Source organism: Borostomias antarcticus, assembly GCF_949987555.1.
Source record: "Borostomias antarcticus genome assembly, chromosome: 17".
Taxonomy (NCBI): Eukaryota; Metazoa; Chordata; class Actinopteri; order Stomiiformes; family Stomiidae; genus Borostomias; species Borostomias antarcticus.
In genome coordinates, this window is record NC_140250.1 from 12964373 (window position 1) to 12988550 (window position 24178).

Below are 24178 nucleotides of genomic sequence, written 5' to 3' on the forward strand. Positions count from 1 at the left end.
CATGGAAATGTTTTGCAATTGTATTGGTAAAAATGAGTGCAACACTGCTGAGAGAGATATGCTATGCTTGAGATCCACTGCTAACATTCCTAGGCCATTTTGAGTATGCTCTCTTTACAGACTCCTCTTACTCATCTGCAGGTAGGACCCCAGCACTGAGCAGTATTGCTGTCTCTCTATATTCCTTACCACATCCAATACCCCCTCCAGTCCTTCCTGAGACAACACAGAGGAGGCGTTGGCTCTGAACTTCCCCTCCAGGTCCTCCTGACTCAGTGGCTTCCTCCAGTGGCCGTAGAAGGTATCGCACCTGGCGGCATAGCTCTGCCCCTGCTCCGTCTCTATGACGACCTCACTATACATCCTCTCGAAGCAGGGGTGATTGTCCTGGGGGTTCTCCACCATGATCTTAGCCAGCAGCTCCCTGAGGAGGGGTCTCTCTATCTGGGCTTCGCTGAAGGAGTCCACTGTCACCTGCTGGTCCAGCAGGGCTGAGCAGGCATTGAACTGGAAAGAGTGCCTGGCCTGGTGTTCTGTGGCTGGAAAGGGCCGGTCCACGTACCTAGAGGGAGGCACTCTCAGGGTCACCTTCCTGATCTGGCTCAGGTCCAGGGGCCCCCGGCCAGCAGCGTCCAGCTTTGCCCGGGCAGCCAGCGTGGCATCGACCACCCAGTGCATTCCCAGGTGAGCAGGGAAACGCTTGGTGGCCACGTTCTGGTCCTCTAGAGCCCATCTAAACCTTCCTCCATACATTCCAGACAGCTCGGTGGGGGTGTAGTCTGTGTAAAATACCCCGAACCCGGACTCCAGGTCCAGGATGGCTGGGTTCCCCTCTAGCCCCAGCCGGGCCAGCTGGGCTGCCTCCAGGCCTCTCCGTGCTGCGTTGCCAATGTGGAGGGGTTTGGTCTGGGTGGCTGCATTGGCCATGGGGGCCCCGGAGGAGGAGGCGGCTATGGCCAGGGCGTGGACACACTGGGCTGGGGACAGGCCCAGGAGCCTGGCTGAGCCTGCAGCGCTGCCCATCACACCCACCACGGCTGGGGGGTGGAACCTGTGGAGGGGACCAGAAGTTGAGATTTCCCAAACACTGGGAAAGTCCAAGCTATACCTAAACTAAAAAGCATGTCAATAGATATTCTTTGTTCGAATGGCTTTTTAGTCCTAGAACATTATTTATCAGTATACTGTACAGGTTTTAGTGGAAGAGGTAACATTGTTGAAAAAGAGTAAATAACTTGTGATGCGCTTTGCACATTGTTAGAGTTCGAGTAGATTGTTAGTGTTGACTGTAAATAAAGCATTGTTTAAAAAATGTAAATAACGTGATGTTTATTCTTATTTTGGTAAGCTATACAACATTACATTCACAAATTGATTTCTTAGTACAACTTTTGCTTTAGAGTTCATGAAAGTAACAAGCATAAATAAGATGATGTCTTTATTCTCATTTTGGTAGGCTATAGAGCAAAATTATATTCATACGTTGATTTCTTACTACATCTTCTGATTTAGAGTTCATGAAAGTGTCGACTCAATATAGATTGTAGATGTATATTGCTATGAGCGCTTCGCTGCAATACACACTTGCTGTACTGTGTCATCGTAGCCGTTTTGCATCACACTCATTGCACGTCACAGTGGTGTGGTAGCTCAGAGTATTGGGGTATTCGGCGTAGGCTATTTGACACGCACACAAATAGGCCTACATGGTATCAAATAAACGTTCATAGCAATACTGTGTGCTACTAAAACATATAAAAATTCTAACAAATGAATAATTTTATTGATTTATATGATTCATACCACCAAGAAGTAACTCACCGTTTGGGGATATTGTGTGCCTCCTTGGAGAACCTCATGAGTCTACCCTGCACCTCAATACCCACATTGAATGCCAGGAGCAGGTCAAGGCCAGTGGGTGGGGTTGGCATGGTCTCTGCCAGAGCCAGAAGAGCGGGTAGGACCGCCCCCGAGGGGTGGGTGGCAGGGTACCATGTATCATCAAAATCCATAGAGTGTACCTAGATTCAGGGGGGAGAGAGGCCAGTGAGGTCAAGCCAAAGTCATGGCAAATATGAAACCTTGGGTTGTGTGGGATGTGGGTGTAGGTGTATCTATTGGTACATTTTTTTGGGGGGGGTGGTTTCTGTAGATGAGCCGTCAACTAACAGTCAATAAACAATCCATTAACACCAATTGTGACACTAAAAGAGTGTATTGATATGTTGGGTTTTTATACATAGATCGTCTAAGGGCCCCTCAAAAGAAAGTGTTGCTGTAAGTAATTTCTACAATCCAAGCTTACCGCAATGCCGTTGACAAATGCCGCATATTCTGGTGTTAGAGCCATGCCACATCTTCCCCAGACACTGCTTCTCTCCACGGACCTATGCCACTAAGAACACATACCGCAAACAGAATTAAAACGCAGCATTAACAAAGCGTACTAATACTGAACAGTTAACAAAGCAATACTTAAAAACAGACAGTAAACAAACAATTAGGTTCTACTTTCAGTAGGCTATTATTGGGGGCAGACATAGGCTTACTAACGTTTACGACCGCAGTGTAGCCTACACAGCGGCAGACCGCAGACAGCGCGTGCGGTGTGTCTTCGGTTTGGGTTGGATGTACAAAGCCTGGGCCTGATCTACTAAAGGTTTGCAATAGCCTATAAAAACGTGTGCGAATGCCGCAGTATGAACGGTGTGCAAGGGGGATTGCGTCCTTCAAGTGCGCAAATTAACACGCGCTATCCAATTAGTACGTTTGGCCGAAATGAATATGTAATAAGGGGCGTGCGTCCCCTAGCGTACAAAATATGTGAGGAGAAAATGCAAATACGTAATTGTAGCACGCGCAATGTGACTTATCAAGCCTGAAAGCTAATTGAGTGGTGGCGTTTGCAATTTAGTAGACCTTGGAAGGGCAGGTAGCCTAGCCTGCTATTTGGCTCCGTGCAATTGCGCACACACATGGCAGCCGTTATAAGGAGAAGACAAAGGAGGCGAACACGCCGAGAACGGGTGTTCTCCATCCGTGTGACAATGTTTGGGATGTCAGAGGAGAGGATAATCCAAACATATCGCTTATCTAGCAATTCTATTCTGGAGCTATTAGATGAATTAAGGGCTGATTTGGAGCCAGTCACAAGAAGAAGTCATGCCATACCTGCAATAACCAAACTTGGCGACTATTTAAAAGTCAACATTTCCTATGATGGTAGAAAGGACTGTAGTAGCAGATGCTACCTCATCAGCGCACTCAGTTCCTGAGAAGGGCTAAGGTTCGGTTAATGTTTAGTCGGTTAAAGGAGTAGTAGGCCTAAAGGAAAAATGCATGTTTAGCCCTGTTTTAAGGTTAGGCCTACTTATGATCATACCCAGCTGGCATTTCAACATTTCACGGGTGATTCAACGTCATGTGACTATGTGAATCAACGTTGAATTAGGTTTTGATTTTGAAAGGTGAATTAACGTTGATATCGTGACGTTGTTCCAACATCTTACTCTTCAACATGGGTGAATTAAGGTCTTAAAATCACTGCTGAATATGTGTTTAATTTGAAAGGTGAATCAACTTTGAAATCCCAACTTTGTTTCAACGGCTTACTTTTCAACATGGGTAAATTAAGGTCTTTGAGTCAACTTTGCATCACTGTTGAAACTGCAACTTTGTTTCAACTTCTTACTTTTCAATCATGTAGCCACAGAGAACAAAGCCGTGAACTTTTTACAATTTTATTTTACATTAGAATCAAGATGCACATGTAGGCCTACAGCAGCAGTGAATGGGGTTGCAACACTGACAACTGTGCAAATAGCAACAACATCAATCCAACAATAATGTGAAAAATAAGTGTTTGTGGCACTGGCATGCACACACACAAACACATTTTGTGACATACTTCTATACAGCAATGCTACAGAAAAAGGCATTCACAGTCAATCTGCCGGCTGGTAACAGCTTTTAGCTTTCTAAACATACAACCTCTGCAGCACAATACGACCCAGGATGTAGCCTATGTTAAAACGCGAAAGCAAAACCAACTTAGTTAGCAAGCTAAACAATATATTAACCTTACAATCTACAAGTAGAGGCAAAAGTTGGACAACAAGGGAATGAATGGCACATTGCTCAGCTTGTATATGTGACCGCCGCTGGTGATTTGGTCCTCAACTAGGCATTTTCATTTTTCAGTTTTTTACAGATTATGAAAGTGCAGATTGTAAGCTTTCAAATGAGGTCTCATACATTGAAATCTGAACATATTTGAAGAAGATATGCTTATTTGAATGCTAGTACTGCCAAATCAACTTAGCTGAGAAATCGCCCTCCAAAGTTCTCCAACATTTCACACCTCTGACTGCCAGGTAATGGGCGTGAACAATAGCCTGGTAACCGCACCCCCAGCCACTCCCCCACTGGACGATCTGTCATTATCTGTCAGAGTGGCTGTCAACTTGGGGTATTACCTGAGAGTGGGGTGCTCTCTCACTGATTACCCCACACTCTTTGAGTCAGTATTAATCTTGTGTTGTGAATGCAGTTAAGAACAATATAAGATGAAGTTCAAATTTAACATTCTTTATTGTCAAATACATGATATACATTACAAGCATAAGTAGTAAAGTGTACAAAAAAAGGCAACAGTCTAAGTGTTAAAGTGTACAGTCAGTTGTATAGACGAGGTGCATAGTGTTCATTGTGATCAAGTGCACAACAAAGTAATAAGGTGCATAGTGTTCAATGTGATCAAGTGCACAACAAAGTAATAACAAGGTGCATAGTGTTCATTGTGATCAAGTGCACAGCAAAGTAATAACAAGGTGCATAGTGTTCATTGTGATCAAGTGTACAACAAAGTAATAACAGTCCCCAGCTCAATACTCAAGGTAATAACAGTACTCGGCTCAGTATTCAATATTCGAACAATGCAGTCTGTGCAAGTGTGCGCAAGTCTGTGCAAGAGAACACGCAATGCTTCAGTATACAAACAGGAAAAGGCTGTGGCCTTTCTCCTGCAGTGCTGTCCATCCTGATGATCTGCAGTGAATCTACAAGCGGACAGTCTTGTTCTGAGCTGCTGTGGAGTTTGGCGGGGGACATGTGATGTCTCGTCCCTCATCAGAACAGAACTCTCTGATCTTGTTAAAGAGATATGTCTGTCTGGCCATGTCCAGTCCGGGTGGGGCTTGCACAGGAAGACCTTCTCTGGGGGGCAGGACATCAGGCTTGCGCAGCAGCTGAAACTCAACTGCTGGTGCATCACGGTGTTCTCTGGCCACAACCATGCCAGGTCTCTCTGCATCAAAACTGCAATAGAATAGAAGGAAGAAAGTACATTAAACTATTGCCCACAGTACTGGCACTCCATATACATAAAATAGTACCAGAAAGTGTTGATTAAATAGACTAGCTAATGCATGATAATTACCTGAAGTGCTGGTAACTCGAAATCTGTGGGAGTGCCCGGAAGTAGGGTTTCAGATGCTCTTGCCAGTTGTAGCATTCAACAAGCACGGTGCCGTCTTCCAGTCCAACAAGCTGGGGGATGTTGACGTGCTTCACAGGAGAGCTGTCCCTGACGACTCCAGCAATGGCAGACAGAGTGTCCACTCTGGTCTTCCTGAAGCTCTGCTTGACCAGGCCGAAGCACCAGTCAGGGCCAAACTTGGTGTGGCCTGCAATCAGGAAGTGGACGTCCAGCTGCAGGTGAAGCTTGTGCATGGTCCGCCAAGCACAGTACCACAGCACAAAATTGTTCTTGTTTTGTCCACGGCAGTTGTCGCAATGAAGGTCCACATCTGTTTCTCCAACTCCATAGTTGTTGAAGAAATGATGCACGTAGTTGATGACTGCATTGCTGCCCTTGCTTGAGGCCATCCCTTCGTCGATCAGGTAGTTCACTTGCTTCGGTATTCCCTCACAGCAGACACCAAAAATGCCACACTTACGAGGAGTCAAGAAGTACATGGGTCCTGGCTGAAAAGGGTCAGAAGGGAAGTGAACCTAAGAGACAAAGGAAAAAATAGGAAGAAAAGGAAAAGATGAGATGCATTGAAAATCAAAAACACACATGTAACCCTAACCATACCACATCACATCACAACACACTCATCATAGGATGAACGTATTCTCACCTGTTGTGCAAAATCAAAGCTGTAGTGCATAGTGATCTTCTTGCTGCCTGGTGTGGAGGGGCCAAGGGAGAGCTGCAAATCCTCACAGGTCTTGGCACATGCAGCTTTCATGTCATTGTAGAGTGACCGCTCCTGTAGAACAAGGTTGAGATGCTGCTCCTGCTTCTTCAGCTTGGCTGATTTCACGTTGTCAGGCAGGTTGGCACTTCGGTAAACTTGATAGTTGTTGCTCTGACACAGCCAGCAGAGATCTGTCCGGGGTTTGGTGCTTGCTATGTGAGGGAGCAATGACTTCCACAGCCGTCTGAAGGTGTCCAGAGCCACAACACGGTGTTCTGAAAATAAATAATATTTTATTTGTATGATATTATTGAATTAAATATGTATGTTTTTAACCATAGGATGTCAAATTATGTATGTATCCAACTTTTACATACCAAGCTTTTCCACAGCATCTTTGTAGAGCCGCCACACTGTAGCTTTGGAGACATTGGATGGCAGCAACTTTGCAGTTAAATCCCTGTGACCAGGGTGTCTGCCAGGCAAGACAATGGCATGGTCTTCAGCGTAGTTGCCGATGAACGTCACAACTCGTTCGATGTCCTCTTTCTTAAGGAAGTAGCGGTTTGTACGTGGACCCTTCTTCCTTTCTCGCACTTGTCCACCATTCTCCTGGTAGTCTTGGGCTATGGCCTGGAGCTTGTTCTTGCTCATGCTGTAACCAAAACAAAAAACAAGGTGTCAGACTAACATACCTCTCATGCTCTCTCATTCTGTTTCTCTCTGTAATAGCTACCTAGCTAGCTAGATATTAGCTGCCTCGCTGGGTAGTTTAGGAACACGGGGCTAGCTCAGCTAACTAGCATGTTAGCTAACGTTAGCTAGCTAGATATTAGCTGCCTCGCTGGGTAGTTTAGGAACACGGGGCTAGCTCAGCTAACTAGCATGTTAGCTAACGTTAGCTAGCTAGATATTAGCTGCCTCGCTGGGTAGCTTAGGAACACGGGGCTAGCTCAGCTAACTAGCATGTTAGCTAACGTTAGCTAGCTAGATATTAGCTGCCTCGCTGGGTAGTTTAGGAACACGGGGCTAGCTCAGCTAACTAGCATGTTAGCTAACGTTAGCTAGCTAGATATTAGCTGCCTCGCTGGGTAGTTTAGGAACACGGGGCTAGCTCAGCTAACTAGCATGTTAGCTAACGTTAGCTAGCTAGATATTAGCTGCCTCGCTGGGTAGTTTAGGAACGAAGGGACAGCTCAGCTAACTAGCATGTTAGCTAACGTTAGCTAGCTAGCCTTTGTTAGTTAGTGCTAGATTTGTTATGCTAGCTAGACTCAGTCACTTGTTTAGAAATGAGCTACTGCTAAACGACTAACGTAAATGTAAACAGCACAGGTAGTATAAAGATAGCTTACCCTATAGAAAAGCAGAAAGCTTGGCGGCAGACAACCGTCGTGTGAATCTGGTACGTCGTTCGCCGCAACTTTCGCTTGGTAGCAACTTGCTTTGTTGAAACAGTCAGCTCTGTATCACAGTTCAACACGTACAAAACTGCGTGTACGAACGAGTCCTGCTCTCCTGGAGTTCTAGCTGCCATGTTCAGTCTCGACCGGTAAACCAATTCAGGGTTCACTTTGCGAAGGCAAGAGGTAGGAGCCACAGCAGAATTCTCCTTTCGTCTCACTTGGCACTTGCAATCAAAGTTTTTGATCCTGTCCATTTCTTCTGTTTCACAGTCGATGTTCACGGTAACAATATCGATTGCTCGTAAAACTCTTTCCATGTCCTGGATGCCATCCCCCTCTTCTCCATCTTCGTCGACTTCCAGCTCGAGATCAGAAGCATTGTCCTCTTCTTCACTACCACATTCCGAGTTTGTACCATCGTCAACATCCATGTAGTCCTTTAGGTACGAATCCATAAGTTCTCCATTGTCGAATCGTCGAGCGGCGTTGAGCAGATCTTTGTTCAGAGCTTTCGCAAAAGCAGTAGCATCCATGGTTAAACGTGGAACTGAATGTAAACAAACACCACGTGCAGTTCTTATGGGCAGGGTGGGGGGCGGAGAACCCGGAAGCAATAGCCAATGAAAACAAATCATGCTAATCGATCTGCCCGCCCCCAAGCCCGGCTCGAAATCAGCTAAAAACGAGCTTAGTTTGCAGACTAATTAAACGTATTTCGTGAACCTAAAACTGTTGTCTGTTATAGTAAGTAGGTTCTTCACAACTTCAACTTTGGTAATACACCAAAAAACAAAAAACGAAAAAAAACGTTTTTTTAGTTATTTTGCCCTCTAGCGCATTTCGGGGTTTGCCGAGTTGCGGACCAAATCACCAGCCGCTGTCACATATAAGTAGATACTAGCTACGTCCAGCTAGTGTGAGACAAACATTACACACGATGCACCGCACCAAAATTTCCAAAGAAACTACGGTGTCCATAATAGGACATCCTCGGATGTGCACGAAAGGAAATTTGAATCTGATTCTTTGTGCAAGCGCAAAATAAGGATTTATGACCAATAGAATGTATTTATTGCAAAGATATATATAGCAAAACCTTTGTTGGGCCACTTTTTACCCATATTGTGCATTTAAGGGCTATAAGGCAGGTTGAAGACATCATGTTGACGTTGTTGTACATCAACGTACAGATACATCACTTATGTCCAAAACCTCTGTTTGTTGTTTCAAATGGGATGTCTACTATGCTTTATCAATGCCAAATTGTCTTTTCAGCGTTATCACACATTGTCCTCTTCCCAAAGCCCACCAGGATGGCCTAGTGGTTAAGGCGTTGGACTTAAGATCCAATGGATAAACATCCTCGTGGGTTTGAACCCCACTCCTGCTAAAAAGCTTGCTTTTAGCAAGGGACATTATCAGTATTAGGTGGCAGTCTCAAGATTTCATGGACTCATTGTTCAAAGCAATACATCGTGATATTTGGACCTTTACTAACATGTCTGGTGCTAATTCTCCAATTAGATTTACTAAAAGTAAGCTGAATCGTCCATACAGTCTACTCAGAACGATAATACATTGACATTTATTACCTTTTACAACTCGCGCCCCCGGGACGCAGCATTCAGTCTAAGTGCGCATGCGCAACGTTGTACTTAAAGTCGCACAGAAACGGACGTTTGCGATCATCTAACTTCCGTAGTTTGACGTATTTCCGACGCAAACAAGCTATGAGGGTGGGACATAATGTCTAGAGGAATTTGATTGGAACATTGACAAGTGGACAGGTTTTAAGAACTTTAGACAGATTCGACAAAAGGATAGCGTTGATTGACGGGTGGATGTCGTGAGATTATTGGCCTAAAATCTAAGGTACCTGTTGTTGTAATTGCACGTGACCTACCCTTTTCCAGGAAGTAAGAAATTATATACTTTGATATAAGATTACAACAAAAGTAAAATTTTGTAAATTTTTTGGCATACATAACGTTGAATAGGTGAACACTGTGACCAATTATGTGAACCAAAATGGGACAGAATGCTTTTTTCATTTCAGTGCAACTTTAAACAACACAGTAGTAGCTAACTATTCCGGCGTCTATGGATATCATGCGTTTTTTAACTCAATGATATCATGGCGGAGGTGAGAAAACCGAAGCGAAACATCACAGAGGAAGCCAGAAAAAGAAAAAGACAATCTGATAACTTTACGACAGTATGACAGTGCACTTACTCGCAGAACCTGTGAGGGCGTAGTTCTGAGAAAACCAGAGAAAACGCTATGTATTGCTTTAAGGGGAGACACGGTAGGTGAAAACATCGTTTTTCAACGCCCTGGTCAAATTTGAGATTTTGTGCTAGTTTGCTTCCATAACATGTCTTCTTTCATACTAGTGGAAATAAAACATCAAAAATACGCATTTAGATGTTTATTTTACTTCATTTAGTCTGTGTGCGTCTGTAGATTCTTCCTAAAATCACGAAAAGTTAGCATTTTTTCGCAACGAACCAGAGCGCGGCCGTCTTTTGGATCCGCGAATGTTATATATCGATAGAAAGATCTCTCTCTCGAGCATGATGTTATCGCAACCAAACCTGATAGTTTCATTTGTATCAGCAACCAATCGTGGAAATACAAAGGCGGGTTTGATGCTAATCGTGAAATCTCATTGGCTGTTGATGATTTCTGAGAACGTGATTGGTTCAGAATCGTCATGTGACACGCTTCCCCGTTTCTCAAACTCTAGTCACAATGCCGTCTATGAAGTATTCGAAGCGTACAAAGCATCAAGAACAACAGCTTTTGCTCGCAAGATCGAACAGGAAACCAGATGGAAAGGATGATAAGGATGACATTTATGAGACAAAAAGTGCCTCTTCGCGCAAGTTGTCATTAGCCGGTGCTAGCATGTCTAGTGAGCAAGAGGAGGCTAACGTTAGCATGTCCAGTGAGCAGCAGGGAGATGAGGCTGCTACTCAGAAATGGTTAATCATTCATGTGGCGCGTTTGAATGAGCTGATAACTGGGTTGATTTGTCCTAATTGTGCAGGGACTGGTCTTAAAATTAACATAGATCCTCAGAATAGTGGGTTCTGTAGTACTTTACTCTTAGAGTGCAGTCTTTGTGAGAGGAATGGCTATCGCAAAAGTGTCTACACATCGACTCGGCTTCATGATACAACTAGGAATGATGTTGCATTTGATGTCAATGTGAGGATGGTCCTCTTAGCGCACGAGTTAGGGTTGGGGTATGCAGCTCTCAAAAAGATTAGTAAAGTGTTAGGGATCCCAGGGCTTCATCTGAAAACATATCAGAAACATGACAAGAGGGTGACAGGTAGGCTATTGAAACGTGTCCTCTCTCTCTCTCTCTCTCTCTTTCTCTCTCTCTCTAGCCAATATCAGAACTGTAAACATTGGTTAATAAATGAATATTAGCCTATACATTATAATATTATACAGTAGTCTCCCCCTCTCTACCTGTGGTATTTTTTCTACATGTATCAATAAACTGACCGAATAAACTGTTTTAATTCCAGTTGCTGAAATAGAGAGAGGTCTGGAGTCCTTGCACAGAAGCAGAGAGCAGATAAGGCAGGCATATGCTGATGTGGACCCAGAGGTCGCAGCGTTGCTGAGGGAGGATACAGACGCAGTGATAAGTATTGGTGTTTCATTTGATGGTACATGGCAGAAACGGGGGTTTAGTTCCCATTATGGAATCGGTGTGTGTATTGACCTCATTACAGGACTGGTGATAGATTATGAGGTTCTGTCCTCTTATTGCCATGCTTGTTCGTTGAAAGAAAGTGCAATGAGACAGAGCAAAATTACAGAGCAGGAGTTTAATGACTGGAAAGGGACACACACTGAATGTGCTATAAATTTTGTAGGTTCGAGTAAGGCAATGGAGCAGGAGTCAGCTAAGAGGATGTGGGCCAGGTCTCTGAACCGTCACCAGCTGCGGTACACAGAGATGCTGTCAGATGGGGACAGTGCAGCATTTAGGGAAGTGGTTAGACTGAACCCATATCCTGGGCATGCAATAGAAAAGTTAGAGTGTATTAATCACGCCCACAAGCGAATGGGTACAGCATTGAGGAAGATAAGTGCAGAGAAGAAGTTAGGGGGAAAGGGTGTAGGTAAGCTGACTGCCAAAAAATGCAAAATGTTACAAAATTATTACAGGGGGGCAATTCTCAATAACCAGCGTTCAGTGGACAACATGAAGGAGGCAATATGGGGTAGTCTGCTTCACTGTATGTCCACTGATGACAACCCCATGCACACCAGGTGCAGCCCCTCCTGGTGTTGGTATAGGAAAGCCGAGGAAAATGATCAACCACCTGAGAGCCATGAACACCATGTTCGCAACTTTTTAAAAAAAGAGGTGGGGCAGAAGCTCCTCCCAGTGTACCACCGCATGTCGAGCGATAGTCTGCTGCAGCGCATGCAGCACGGAGGCACTCAAAATGCAAACGAGTGTCTCAACTCAGTTATATGGGCACGGTGTCCAAAAACAGTCTTTGTAGGGAGAAACAGGGTTGAAGCAGCAGCTAGCATGGCAATTTCGACTTTCAATGAGGGTGCCTCTGCCATGCTTAATGTAATGGAGAGCCTGTGGCTGCAGAGCACATTTATTACTGTAAATGCAATGAGGGAAGCAGATATGCTCAGAGTCACAAAGGCTGATGCCGTCACAAGCTCCAGTGCAAAGCGTAGGCGCAAGACTGAGAGTATAGCTAAAAAGATAAAGAGACATCAGCAGGAAATGGATGAGGGACCTACATATGGCGCAGGCATGGACTAGTTTGTTTTTAGGTTAGATTAGAGTTTTGGGCATAGAGGGCGTTTCCAAGACGCCTTGGTGAACATATTGTTGCTTTATGACAGTTTCGTGGACTGCAGCTGAGTGGGATCTACAAACCAGCTGCTTAGAATAGTTTTGTGGACTGCAGCTGAGTGGGATCTACAAACCAGCTGCTTAGAATAGTTTTGTGGACTGCAGCTGAGTGGGATCTACAAACCAGCTGCTTAGAATAGTTTTGTGGACTGCAGCTGAGTGGGATCTACAAACCAGCTGCTTAGAATAGTTTTGTGGACTGCAGCTGAGTGGGATCTACAAACCAGCTGCTTAGAATAGTTTTGTGGACTGCAGCTGAGTGGGATCTACAAACCAGCTGCTTAGAATAGTTTTGTGGACTGCAGCTGAGTGGGATCTACAAACCAGCTGCCTAGAACAGTTTTTTAGATAGCTAGTGTGGTGCCATCTGAGGAGTGACCCTGTAGACCTATGACGGCGTAGCCTGATGTCTCCTATGGTGTTGCTTTTGACGATGGTTATATCACTTGTTTGTTTGTTTGGCAATCTATATTTAGCTTCTATTGTTGTTTACCCTGGATTGTTAACCACATCTTGTCCTGTGTATTTATGAATCAGTTTACTCTTCATGTTCATTCATTCATGTTTTCTCCATGTAAAACGCTTAAAAAAAAAGTTGGATAATCTGTTTTCTCATGCATGTCCTCGTCAAATGTGTCTGTCTTTGTCCATGATCTGTTTAACAAAATAATACAAGCTTTCTTAAAGGGAATGTTCTCTTCCCTACTAACATTGTCTCGTCTCATGTCTTGTCTTACTAACATCCCACTCGTGGCCTGTACCTTGACGTGGTGAGTGGGCTTCCAACTAAACAGGTCTTGCTTCTCTATACAAAATGTCTACTCCTGGACTATTTTGAATCCACAACATGCTGTGTTATTCAGTTTTCAGTTTCTATGTGTTGTGTAATGTTGTTACTAATGATGTGATTGGATATTGTGTTTGTCAATATTGGTTTACAATGCAAATGTATGGTTTTTTACAATACAAATGTTCAAAGCCCGTTTTCTCAAAATGAGTTATTTCTCATCTTAGGGACATCAAAACCACCACTTGAGTAGCACCTACATACACCTAACTTTCCAGTTTTGTTCCAATCCATATTCTGAGAGTTTGTCCAAGGGGGATTTTTTAAATTTCATTCATAGCCTGATTTATATAACAGTTTATCCCTAAAACATGGCGAAAATTGGTCTTTTTATGACTGTTGACAGTATTTTCTGATTTCTGAAGTGAAGAAAAGAGATATCAAAAATCCCCCTTGGACAAAGTTTGAATAGGGATATGTGAACAAAATGAAACAAGAATTTTGAATCTGGCTTGAACCAGTTAAAAAAAATGATTTCCTGAAATTATGCAAATTAGCGCATATTTAGCGCATATAATGCCTAATTTGCATATTTATCCATAAGATTTCAGAAAACTTGTAATACAAAAAAGATGCTCCTTAATGTACCTAACAAACTGGGGGAGTTTGATGGTGATACCTATTAAGGCTTTTTTTTTTCCTATTCACCTGGGGTGTCTCCCCTTAATATCCCAATCCAGGTAAGTCGTTCTTCTTTCAATTGAAGTTAATGTATGTCCAATAGCTCTATTTTTGGTTAAACTGGTTCTCCATGTATGTCCTTTTCGGTTAAAATCCCACTCCTGGTAAGCGGCCCATCTTGGATGGAAGATCATTTATGTCCAAAACCTCTGTTTCATTATGCTGTGTATGCCAAATGGTCTTTTGAGTGCTATCACACAATGTCTTCTTCCCAGAGCTTTCACATAAGCCACCAGGATGGCCGAGTGGTTAAGGCGTTAGACTGGTAAGCAGTCCAAACTCGGATGGAAGGCAAGGCAAGTTTATTTGTATAGCACATTTCAGTAACAAGGCGATTCAAAGTGCTTTACAAGAGACGTTGAAAGCATCAAGACCTAGTGCAAGAAACTCATAAAACAAAATGTAAAAAATAGTTTAGTTGAATCAAAATGCAGAAAAAATGAAATACAGGAATAGAAGTGACACATTTGTTTTGAGTTTTGAATTTGTGATATTGAATATCGGCCTGACAATGTTGGCTATTGGCCACCTCAACTTGGCAATTATCGGTATCAGCCCTAATACATGCATATCGGTCGATCTCTATTTCAAACTGGATCTACATTATGCCGTGTGTATGCCAAATGGTCTTTTTAGTGCTATCACACAATGTCTTCTTCCCAGAGCTTTCACAGAAGCCACCAGGATGGCCGAGTGGTTAAGGCGTTAGACTCAAGATCTAATGGGACTATGTCCTCCTGGGTTCAAATCCCACTCCTGGTAAGCAGCCCATCTTGGAAGGCAAAGCAAGTTTATGTATATAGCACATTTCAGTAACAAGGCGATTCAAAGTGCTTTACATGAGACATTGAAAGCATCAAGACCTAGTGCAAGAAACTCAACAAAATGTAAAAAATAGTATACTGTATGACCAAAACGGTGGTAGAGCAATTATCAGACTTTCTCACAAGTGCTAGTTTTGTCAACGTTTTGATCTGAACCATTGTATATGATCATAAGTAACCTTAAAGGGGAATTTTGACAACCTGGACCTTATTTACGGCATATTATATGACGTTTGACTCACCGAGATAACTTTCGTGTAATTCGGAGGCCTGTAGAAGAAATTTAAAATCCAGCGCAAGCCAAGTATATCCATGTTATGGCGGTGGACGGGGCACTGAGAATGCAGCTTCTAAAAAATATATTTTCTGCCGCGAAACGGTTGTTTTCATCAATCTGTCTTTATGAATCGCTAGTTGTGCTTACATAGAGCAAGGGCTTGTTGTGGTTTTAGTGTACACAACTGAAATATTCTCAAGTTGCCAAGCCAACATTACAATTTAAGCTACAATTACACAAAAGCGAAAGTTATAACAATCATTGCGACAGAGTAATTTTACGTAGGCTACTTAGCTAGCCATGATGTACAGAAAAAGGCTAATCACGTTAGCTGGCTAGCTAGTTAGCTAACATTGGAAAGAGAGCATCTGCATATATATAATCATTACAAAAGGGTAGCTTGCACATAACGTTGGTGTCATTTATCTGGGACGATGCCAAAATACATAGCTAGCTATGTATACATTGAAATGTAGATACTTACAGGATCTGTGTTGTCGCGGGGATAAAGACTGGCGTGTTGGTCTTTCTCAATCGTTTCTGTTTCAAACAAAACGGAAGGATACCCCGTCGTCATCGTCTTCTTCTTCTTTGCTGGGTTTAGTGGCGGATCGCAAACAACTTTAATGTGCATACAGCCACCTACTGTACCAGAGTGTGTAACTTGTTTGTCTAGTTCTTCAATTGTGTCACCTAAGAAAGTAGACCAGTGCCTTGCATTCTTTGTTTTACGTTCACTGCTCAGCATTCATTGCTCACATTTAGGTTGCAAAATTAGGACTTTATTCTTAGGCATATTTTTTATCATTATTTTTATTAGGCCTAGACTGCAAATCTTTAGTGTTAATATTAACTGTAAATTAGAAATTACACACAAAACAGACATGCAGGATTTCTCCTCATTATTACAATTCTGTAACTGTATGACTTCAAAATGTATTTTAAAACCTAAGTAATTAACAAATGTTCTGACTAAATGTTCCAATAAAGTCAGGGTGGGACTGTAATGTAACAGCATTGTCACGTCATTTAATTACATCGTAGTTACGGATTTAAGCAGCAGTGACGGCTACGTTGCCTTACAGTCTCCTTGAGGTCGGTTATTTTGGTTATTTTGCGACTGTATAGGCAAGTGTCAGCTAGGTGTCAGCTAGGTCCGCTTTTGGTACCGTCGCAAATGTACCAAACTGCGACCAATGTGTCCCGTCAGCTTAACGTACTGTGTTAGTAGGGAACAGACCCGTTTCCAGAATGAAATGTCAGGGGGGGCATTCAATATGTTAGGGGGGGCACACACAAATTGTTTAGGTGCTTTTAAGCCCGTTTTAAGTCGTTTTTCAGTCAGATTTAGAGGGATATCTCATTTCTCATTGTTATTCTAAGTTCTCACCGACACCTACCTCTGTGTGTTTTTGACATAAGTCTATATCTATCTATCTATCTATCTATCTATCTGTCTGTCTGTCTGTCTGTCTGTCTGTCTGTCTGTCTGTCTGTCTGTCTACCTTACCATTACCATATCTTTGGAATGTCTCCTCACTGCTCAGAATTCATCAAAACTGTCAAAATAAGTTGATTGCTGTTATATGGAGAATATGCAAAAACATTTTTGTTAAACCTTTTTAAATAAAAATAACACTAAACCTATCAAGTCCATCATAAGTGATTCAAAGTAATGTACATGCAAAAGGGCATCCCTGTTGTGCAAACAAATAAACAAGTTTTCCCCAAAAGAAAATTGCAGCTTATGAAACTAGCATCTTCAGCCTTATTTGACGAGTCACTTAACCAGCCAACTCTCCTCTCCAGATAGGTGGGGTGACCTGAGAACCTAAATCCTGGGTGAATAATTGTCTTGGTAAAGTTAAAACACGTTAAAAACTATTGTAATTACTAAAATGTTTTTATCAAGACAACTAAGCCCTGGCGTCTGGTGGGTCCTAGAACCGGGTAAGTCAGGACCAGCGAAGCAAGCGCGCAGCGCGCACAATTTTGGGAGGGATGCGCTTTCAAAGCATACCCTGATGGGAGGTTTCACAGCACCAGAAGGGCGCTGAGCAGTGGCATTTTTGTATGCAAAAAACATACAGAAACAACCAAGCTTTTAGGGACACACTAAATAAACTCCAGAGCCATTATATGACAACAATGGCCAAGCACCACGAAGAGGAATGACAGAACGATAAAATACACCCCCTTGGGGCACAGCACTCAATAGCCTACTCCCCTACTTCACTAATCAGTGTTTAGGCTACTACTAGCCTACTAGGCCTTAGCCCACCGCTCCAGGAAGCAAAGTTAACGCTCTCGAGTGCCAATTAAATCTAGGCAAAGCAAAACGCACAGCCATAACAACTGGTAATTAATCACAAAAGACCTACCTTATATCGTAACCCAAACTCATTTAATCCACTTCATTTTGTAATCAATTTTCAACAAATAGCCTACTCAAGATCTCCGTTTTCAATGTTCATTGATGCTGCCAGTAGCTATATAGCTAAAGTGGGTAACGTGATTGACCAATAGGTGATGTGAATGACGGGACAGTCAAGTTGTTGCATCATTTTACCTGGCCTACAATATTAAGTGAATAACGAGCTAGTAAGACCGGTCAACGGACCGTAACGTGGACTGTATTTTCATGAGGACTGTAGGGGGCAACGGAGCACTACCAAAATGCTAAACACGGATGAAAATCAAGCGATATGGCAGAATACAAGACGCATTTAAGACAGACAGTCTGAAAGTCGATTTTCGTGCCTTCTTTCACTGAAAGAAAGCGCACAAATCAAGTTTTATTTTTATTTGTATGGGTAGCCTAAGCCAAGGAGCAATCACCACTACTTCTGAATCTTCTGACATCCACTAATAATTCATCCCATGTATGCATGTTTTTGCACTAGTATGTCGTTAACATTACCAAAAATAACCGCGCGGCACGGAATGAATGATCTGCCCTACTCTGCCTGGGATTGGCTAATATGGTGCCTTCCTTGGTTGAGATTGGTCAGGTTTTAGTGGTCAGTTCGATTGGTTAAAGTATATCAGGGTAAGCCAATCAGATGCAGAATAGCCCGGGGTCATTCCGTCATCACAGAGATTTAGTACGTCTTTCGCGTTTCGTTCAGGGCGGGCCCAGCTGATTCAGTGGGCGGGCCTGGCCCCCAAATGCCCGCCCTTGGAGACGGGACTGGTAGGGAAGCGATGATCGCATCGACCTTGTGTATCTTATTTGCAAGTGCATTGTAGGCTATCCCTGCCATATTAATTATCTAAAGCCAATTGTTGAATTACAAAATATTGTACCCCTGAATGGTGCCAGTTTTAATCAGTGAATGTCTGCATTGTCAATGCTCCAATCCACGTTATAATCGTAATTTACTGCATTTGAATAATTTCAGGCCTTAAAGGTGCTCTGTTCGATTTACTGCACTTTTTGTAAAAAAAATAAAAAAATAAATCCAATATATGCAATACATAGGTCCAGGGGAGTCATAACTATCTGTACAGAAAATATAGCCAACAGTGTAGTGCCTGTGGAGCAAATGCAGAATTTATTTTTATTACGCTGTGCCCCACCCCCTGAACGGCACCGTATATAAGAGAGGGGCAGCGTCATCTTGATTGACGTTTGAGACATGTCCGTTGCTGAATATGGATGAGAGAACTTATAATACTGTTTTTAAACCGTAGTTGCAATGCTGGGCCCATTGCAGTCATGATAGAAAGCCTATTTCAAGCTGTTTTCCTTTTTACAGCTACAGAGAGGGCCCTTCCTATTTCAACTGACTAGCGAATATGCGGCTGGGGGGGTGGGGGTATGAGGGTGCATATCCATATATGGAGTGAAAACGCCCACTTGTTTATATCTGATACGCTGCACCACTGCCCCATCTAGTGGCCGAAAAAAAATCGAACTGAGCACCTTTAATAGATTGGGACATATTCAATCTGAGACCAATTTGGTAAGTAGGCTATGTGGCCTCGTAAATATCAGTGTTGCACGAATATCGGATTATCAAAAATATTGAATAATAAGAGACACAGGTAAGAGACTGGTAAGACACGGGTAAGACACAGGTAAGACACGGGTAAGACACTGGTAAGACACGGGTTAGACACTGGTAAGACACGGGTAAGACACTGGTTAGACAGTGTAAGACACTGGTAAGACACGGGTAAGACATTGGCTGTATTATGAAGTGTTACCCATTTGCCCCATAGTGTATAATGTATATGATGTGAAAAAGTGTATTTTAAGCTCATGCTGTAGATTTACATGACACCACAGTCATTTGTTTAAGTATAACACCAGAATCCAGATAAAAAGAAGCATACATGGAATCAACATATTAGTAATACTGGTAACAGGAGCCCTACACAGCTGCTTGCCACTGTCAGGTTCGGTGTCCCTCAGCAAGGTGGCCTACCTGGCTGTACTGGAGGGCCTTGTTAAAGACGGCTGTCCTGGTGCCCAGCAGTCCCACTCCTAGAGTGTCCAGCATCATCCTCTTACTCCTCCCTACCACTATGTCGGTCAGCTGGGCCGGGCTCAGGCTGGAGATGGCCACTCCAAAACTCTCTGTCACACTCTGAAAGAACAAGAAGCAAGCGATCTCACTTTAGCCCCTCTGTCCCCTAAAGAACTGTGTTGTGTCCTTGATAACTATGGACTGATTCGGCATGTGACGGAGCCCACACACAACAAGGGGCACATTCTGGACTTTATCATCACCAAATGTCTGAATATTATAAGGTTGAGGTGTCTGATGTTGCGCTCTCTGATCATTCCTGTGTTTTCGTTGAGAGTACTATCGCCATGCACACAAAAATGGGGTCCAGCCTGGCTTATGTGTATGGCTGGCTTGTTTCTGTTCAGGACTGGTAGGACAGAATGCCCCTGAAATAGCTGTGAATTGAAATCACATTAAATAATGATCTGTGTGCTATCTGCGAAAAGGTTGGAGTGAAAGGATGAATGTGTGGAGGTTTGGGGTATAGTCCCATAAAAGCATCCCCATCGGGTCTTGAACCCCAATATCCCGGGTGGGAGTCCAATACTTTCACCGCTACTCTACTTGTGCAGTGGAAATCGGCAGGTTGATTTTGGTGTCTTTCTTTATTTTGGAGTGCTGGGACTACTGCCTCTTGTGGTGCCAACAGAGAAATGCAGGTCAACATTGACCAGAGTAAGGGAGGGAGTGACAACGCTATCTTATGTGCTGGCTTACAGCCATGCACAAAAACAGAGGTCATCACAAAACGGTACATCACTGAAAACAGTGAAATATTTACTCAGGCTTTCTCGTCCACACCTGCCCTTTCTTGGGTCTCAGACTTTTCTGCTTGCCGCTGCTTTTTATTAAATCATATAATTATTCGGTCATACACTGCTTTTAATTCCTGTATTTGATTTTTCCTGCATTTTGTTTTAAATGTCATTTTTTACATTTAGTTTTATATGACCTTTTAGGTGTTTCTTGTACTTTGTCTTGATGCTTTTAGTGTCTCATGTAAAGCACTTTGAATTGCCATGCTGCTGAAATGTGCTTTAAAAATAAACGTGCCCTACCTTGCCTTTCTCTTCATTAATCTACAACATAAAGTTGTTAACACATTTTGAAATGTTTTTTTTCTATAATAAAGGGAGAGATGATGAGAGATAATACAGTATATTAAAAGTGAATACAGGAAAACCTTACCTTGCGTATCATTGTGCTCTGTCTCTGTTTCTTTCTGAAAATGAGCTAAGCAAGATCCTTTAATACCATGCATTTGTCTATTTGGGCTTTTAAACAAATTTCCAGAATGACCAAACCTACAGCATGATCACCTACAGCATGATCACTGGGAAGTTGATACTTTCATAATGACTCTCAAACAGGGAAGAAGGTTTGCCAAGGTTTTAGTGTAAATAACAATCAGTTAATGTTAATATTATAGTAGATGCATATTGATAGTGATGACAATAGTATTCTAATAAACATATATTGGTATTTTATAGAAATTGTGATGGAGGTGACTGAGTACACTAAAAGAAGTCACATTGTCACATGTAGTGCATCTGGAAAGTACTCACACCCCTTCACTTTTTTCACTTTTTATTATGTTATTTATTATTATATTACAGCCTTATTCCAAATGGATTAAAGGATTAAATTCACTTTTTTCTCATCAGTCTACACACAATAGCCCATAACGAAAAACATTTTTTCATGTTTGCAAATGTAAAAAAATGTACATTCACTCCTTTTGCTATAACACTCAAAATTGAGTTCAGGTGCATCCTGTTTCCACTCATCATCCTTGAGGTGTTTCTACAACTTGATTGGAGTTCAGTTGTGGTAAATTCAATTGATTGAACATGATTTGGAAAGTCACACACCTCTCTACATAAGGTCCCACAGTTGCCAGTGCATGTTAGAAATATCAATACCAAGCCATGTTAGAAATATAAATACCAAGCCATCAATTCAAAGGAATTGAGGCTGTAATCGCTACCAAATGTGCCTTAACAAAGTACTGAGTAAAGGGTCTGAATACTTATGTACATGTGACATTTCAGGTTTTTTACATTTTAATACATTTACAAAAAAAATCAAAAAAACCTGTTTCACTTTATCATTATGGAATCAGTGTGCAACGTAGCTGGTGTAGACCACCAACATCTAAAACTTTATTAATAATACCACAGCTATGAAAGAAAATTGTGAGTTGGTCTTGGGGTCTGATGAGTATACTTTTTACCCCATGATGTCAATGCCTGACTGTCGCAACCTCGATTATTGAGACACCACCACCATGTGAGTCTGTCCCATTTGGTTCAAGAAAGGGAAATGAAACAAAAGTACAACTGTTGGTGTTAAAACTTGATCAAACCACAAATGACAGAGAAGAAGCGAGAGACAGATTGTGTGTTTTGGGGGGGGGGGGGGGGGTATAATCTGTTTTAATAACTTCTGGGTTCAGATAAATATATGAAAGCAATACAAGCCATATTTTACTGTATATTGTGGAGTATGTTCAGGCTTCCTCTTTGCTAGTTTGCCCAGTGTTACTCAATATGTTGCCTGGTGACCACATCAACATAAACACCCTGGATAGAAACGGGAGTCAGGAGCGTGGTTCCTCCTGTGGTGGTCTTTAGAAGGAACAAGGTCTTTAGAAGGAACTCCCGTTTCCATCCAGTTGGTCGATGTTGATGTGGTCCAGTCATACAAGTACTTAGGAGTGCACACAGATAACAGGGTGGAATGGGCAGGAAACAGAGGCCATTTACAAGAAGGGACAGAGTCGACTCTACTTCCTTAGGTGGCCCAGGTCATTTGATGATGGACATGTTCTACTAGTTTGTTGTGGCGACAGGATGGACTGGCTGATTAGGAGGGCGTACTCTGCCCTGGGGGTCAGTCTGGACTCAGTGACAGTGGTGGTGGAGACGAATGCTGGCCAAACTGTGGGCCATCATGGATGTCTCGTATTATAATAATAATAATTATAATAATAATAATAATACGTTTATTTGTATAGCACCTTTCACAGATAGGGATCACAAAGTGCTTCACACACATGGCAACACACAGTAAAATACAGTAAAAGTTACAGTGCAAGAGAATAGTAGAACAACACGCCAAAATATAAAAGGTAAAAACACAAATAAAAGAGGGTCAAGTAAAAGCCTGTCTAACATAGCAACACACAGTAAAATACAATAAAGGTACAGTGCAAAAAGAACAGTAAAACACCAAAATATAAAGGGTAAAATCTGAGAAAAGAGGAAGTAAAAGCCTGTCTGAATAAAAATGTCTTGTTTTTTAAAAGCAGTAAGGGAGTCAAGTGCACATAAAGGCGGGGGAAGAGCATTCCAGAGGGTAGGGGCTACAGACTGGAAAGAGTGATCACCCTTGGTCTTTAAATGGGTACGAGGGATGACCAGGAGCTGAAGCTGTGCGGATCTAAGTGCACGACTGTGTGTAGGGGTGGAGGAGGTCAGACTTGTAGATGGGGGATTGACCATGGAGGGCTTTAAAAGTGAGCACCAGAATTTTAAAATGAACTCGGAACTGAATAGGTAGCCAATGAAGGGAGAATAAAATTGGGGTGATGTGTGATCTCCTATTCGAGCAAGTTAATACACAGGCAGCTGTATTCTGAATAACTTGTAAACGGCTCAAGACAGATTTGTTAAAACAGGTGAATAGGGAGTTACAATAATCAAGGCGGGATGAGATAAAAGCATGAATGATCATTTCCATTTCTGACTTAGAAACAACACACCTGAGTTTAGCAATGTTTCTAAGATGATAAAAACAAGAACGGGTTAGCTGGTTGACATGATTATTAAAAGACAAAGACTCATCACAGAAAACACCTACATTTCTAACTTGAGGTTTGACATGCACTGCTAGTGGCCCAAGGCACTGCTTAATGCTAGGGCTAATGTGGTCAGGGGCAATGATCAGGGCTTCAGTCTTGTCTGTATTTAGTTGCAGGAAATTGGCTGTCATCCAGCTCTTAATAGCATTTATGCACTCATTGAGAATGTTAAAATTGTTACATTCACTGGGATTAAAAGAACAGTACAACTGAATGTCATCAGCATAAAAATGTTAGGAAATACCCTTTAAGCTACTAATAATCCAAGGGGCCAAGGGGAAGCATGTACAATGAGAACAGGATGGGCTCCAGGACAGAACCCTGTGGAACCCCACAGGACAGAGGCACAGCATCTGAGGTAAACTGACCCACAGAAACAGAGAAGGTTCAAGATTTTTAAGATATCCTCCAGGGTGACTAGGGAGAAGGATTCCAGGGTAGGGGGGCAGGGGGGCAGAGGGAGAGGAGCTGAGTGATTTGGGTGAGGAAGAGATGTTTGCTCTCACAACACTGATCTTATCCACAAAGCAATGAAAGAAAGTTGTTACAATCAGAAATGGAGAAGGCGGGGACACAAGGGGCGACAGGAGAGACATTACTTTCTATGGTGTCGAAGAGAACCCTAGAATCTATCTATCTATGTATCTATGTATCTATCTG

The 24178-nt window shown here is 42.5% G+C and overlaps 1 protein-coding gene across 1 annotated transcript; it reads right to left on the reverse strand.

The window, feature by feature from the left end:
• Positions 1-114: 114 nt before the first annotated feature.
• acod1 (aconitate decarboxylase 1) lies at positions 115-20856 on the reverse strand (the record flags this gene model as incomplete). Its single annotated transcript, XM_084452001.1, has 5 exons — positions 115-1051; positions 1822-2021; positions 2306-2395; positions 19573-19734; positions 20845-20856. 5 exons carry the CDS (start codon positions 20854-20856, stop codon positions 115-117), a joined length of 1401 nt encoding a protein of 466 aa, XP_084308127.1.
• Between the last annotated feature and the right edge of the window lie 3322 nt (positions 20857-24178).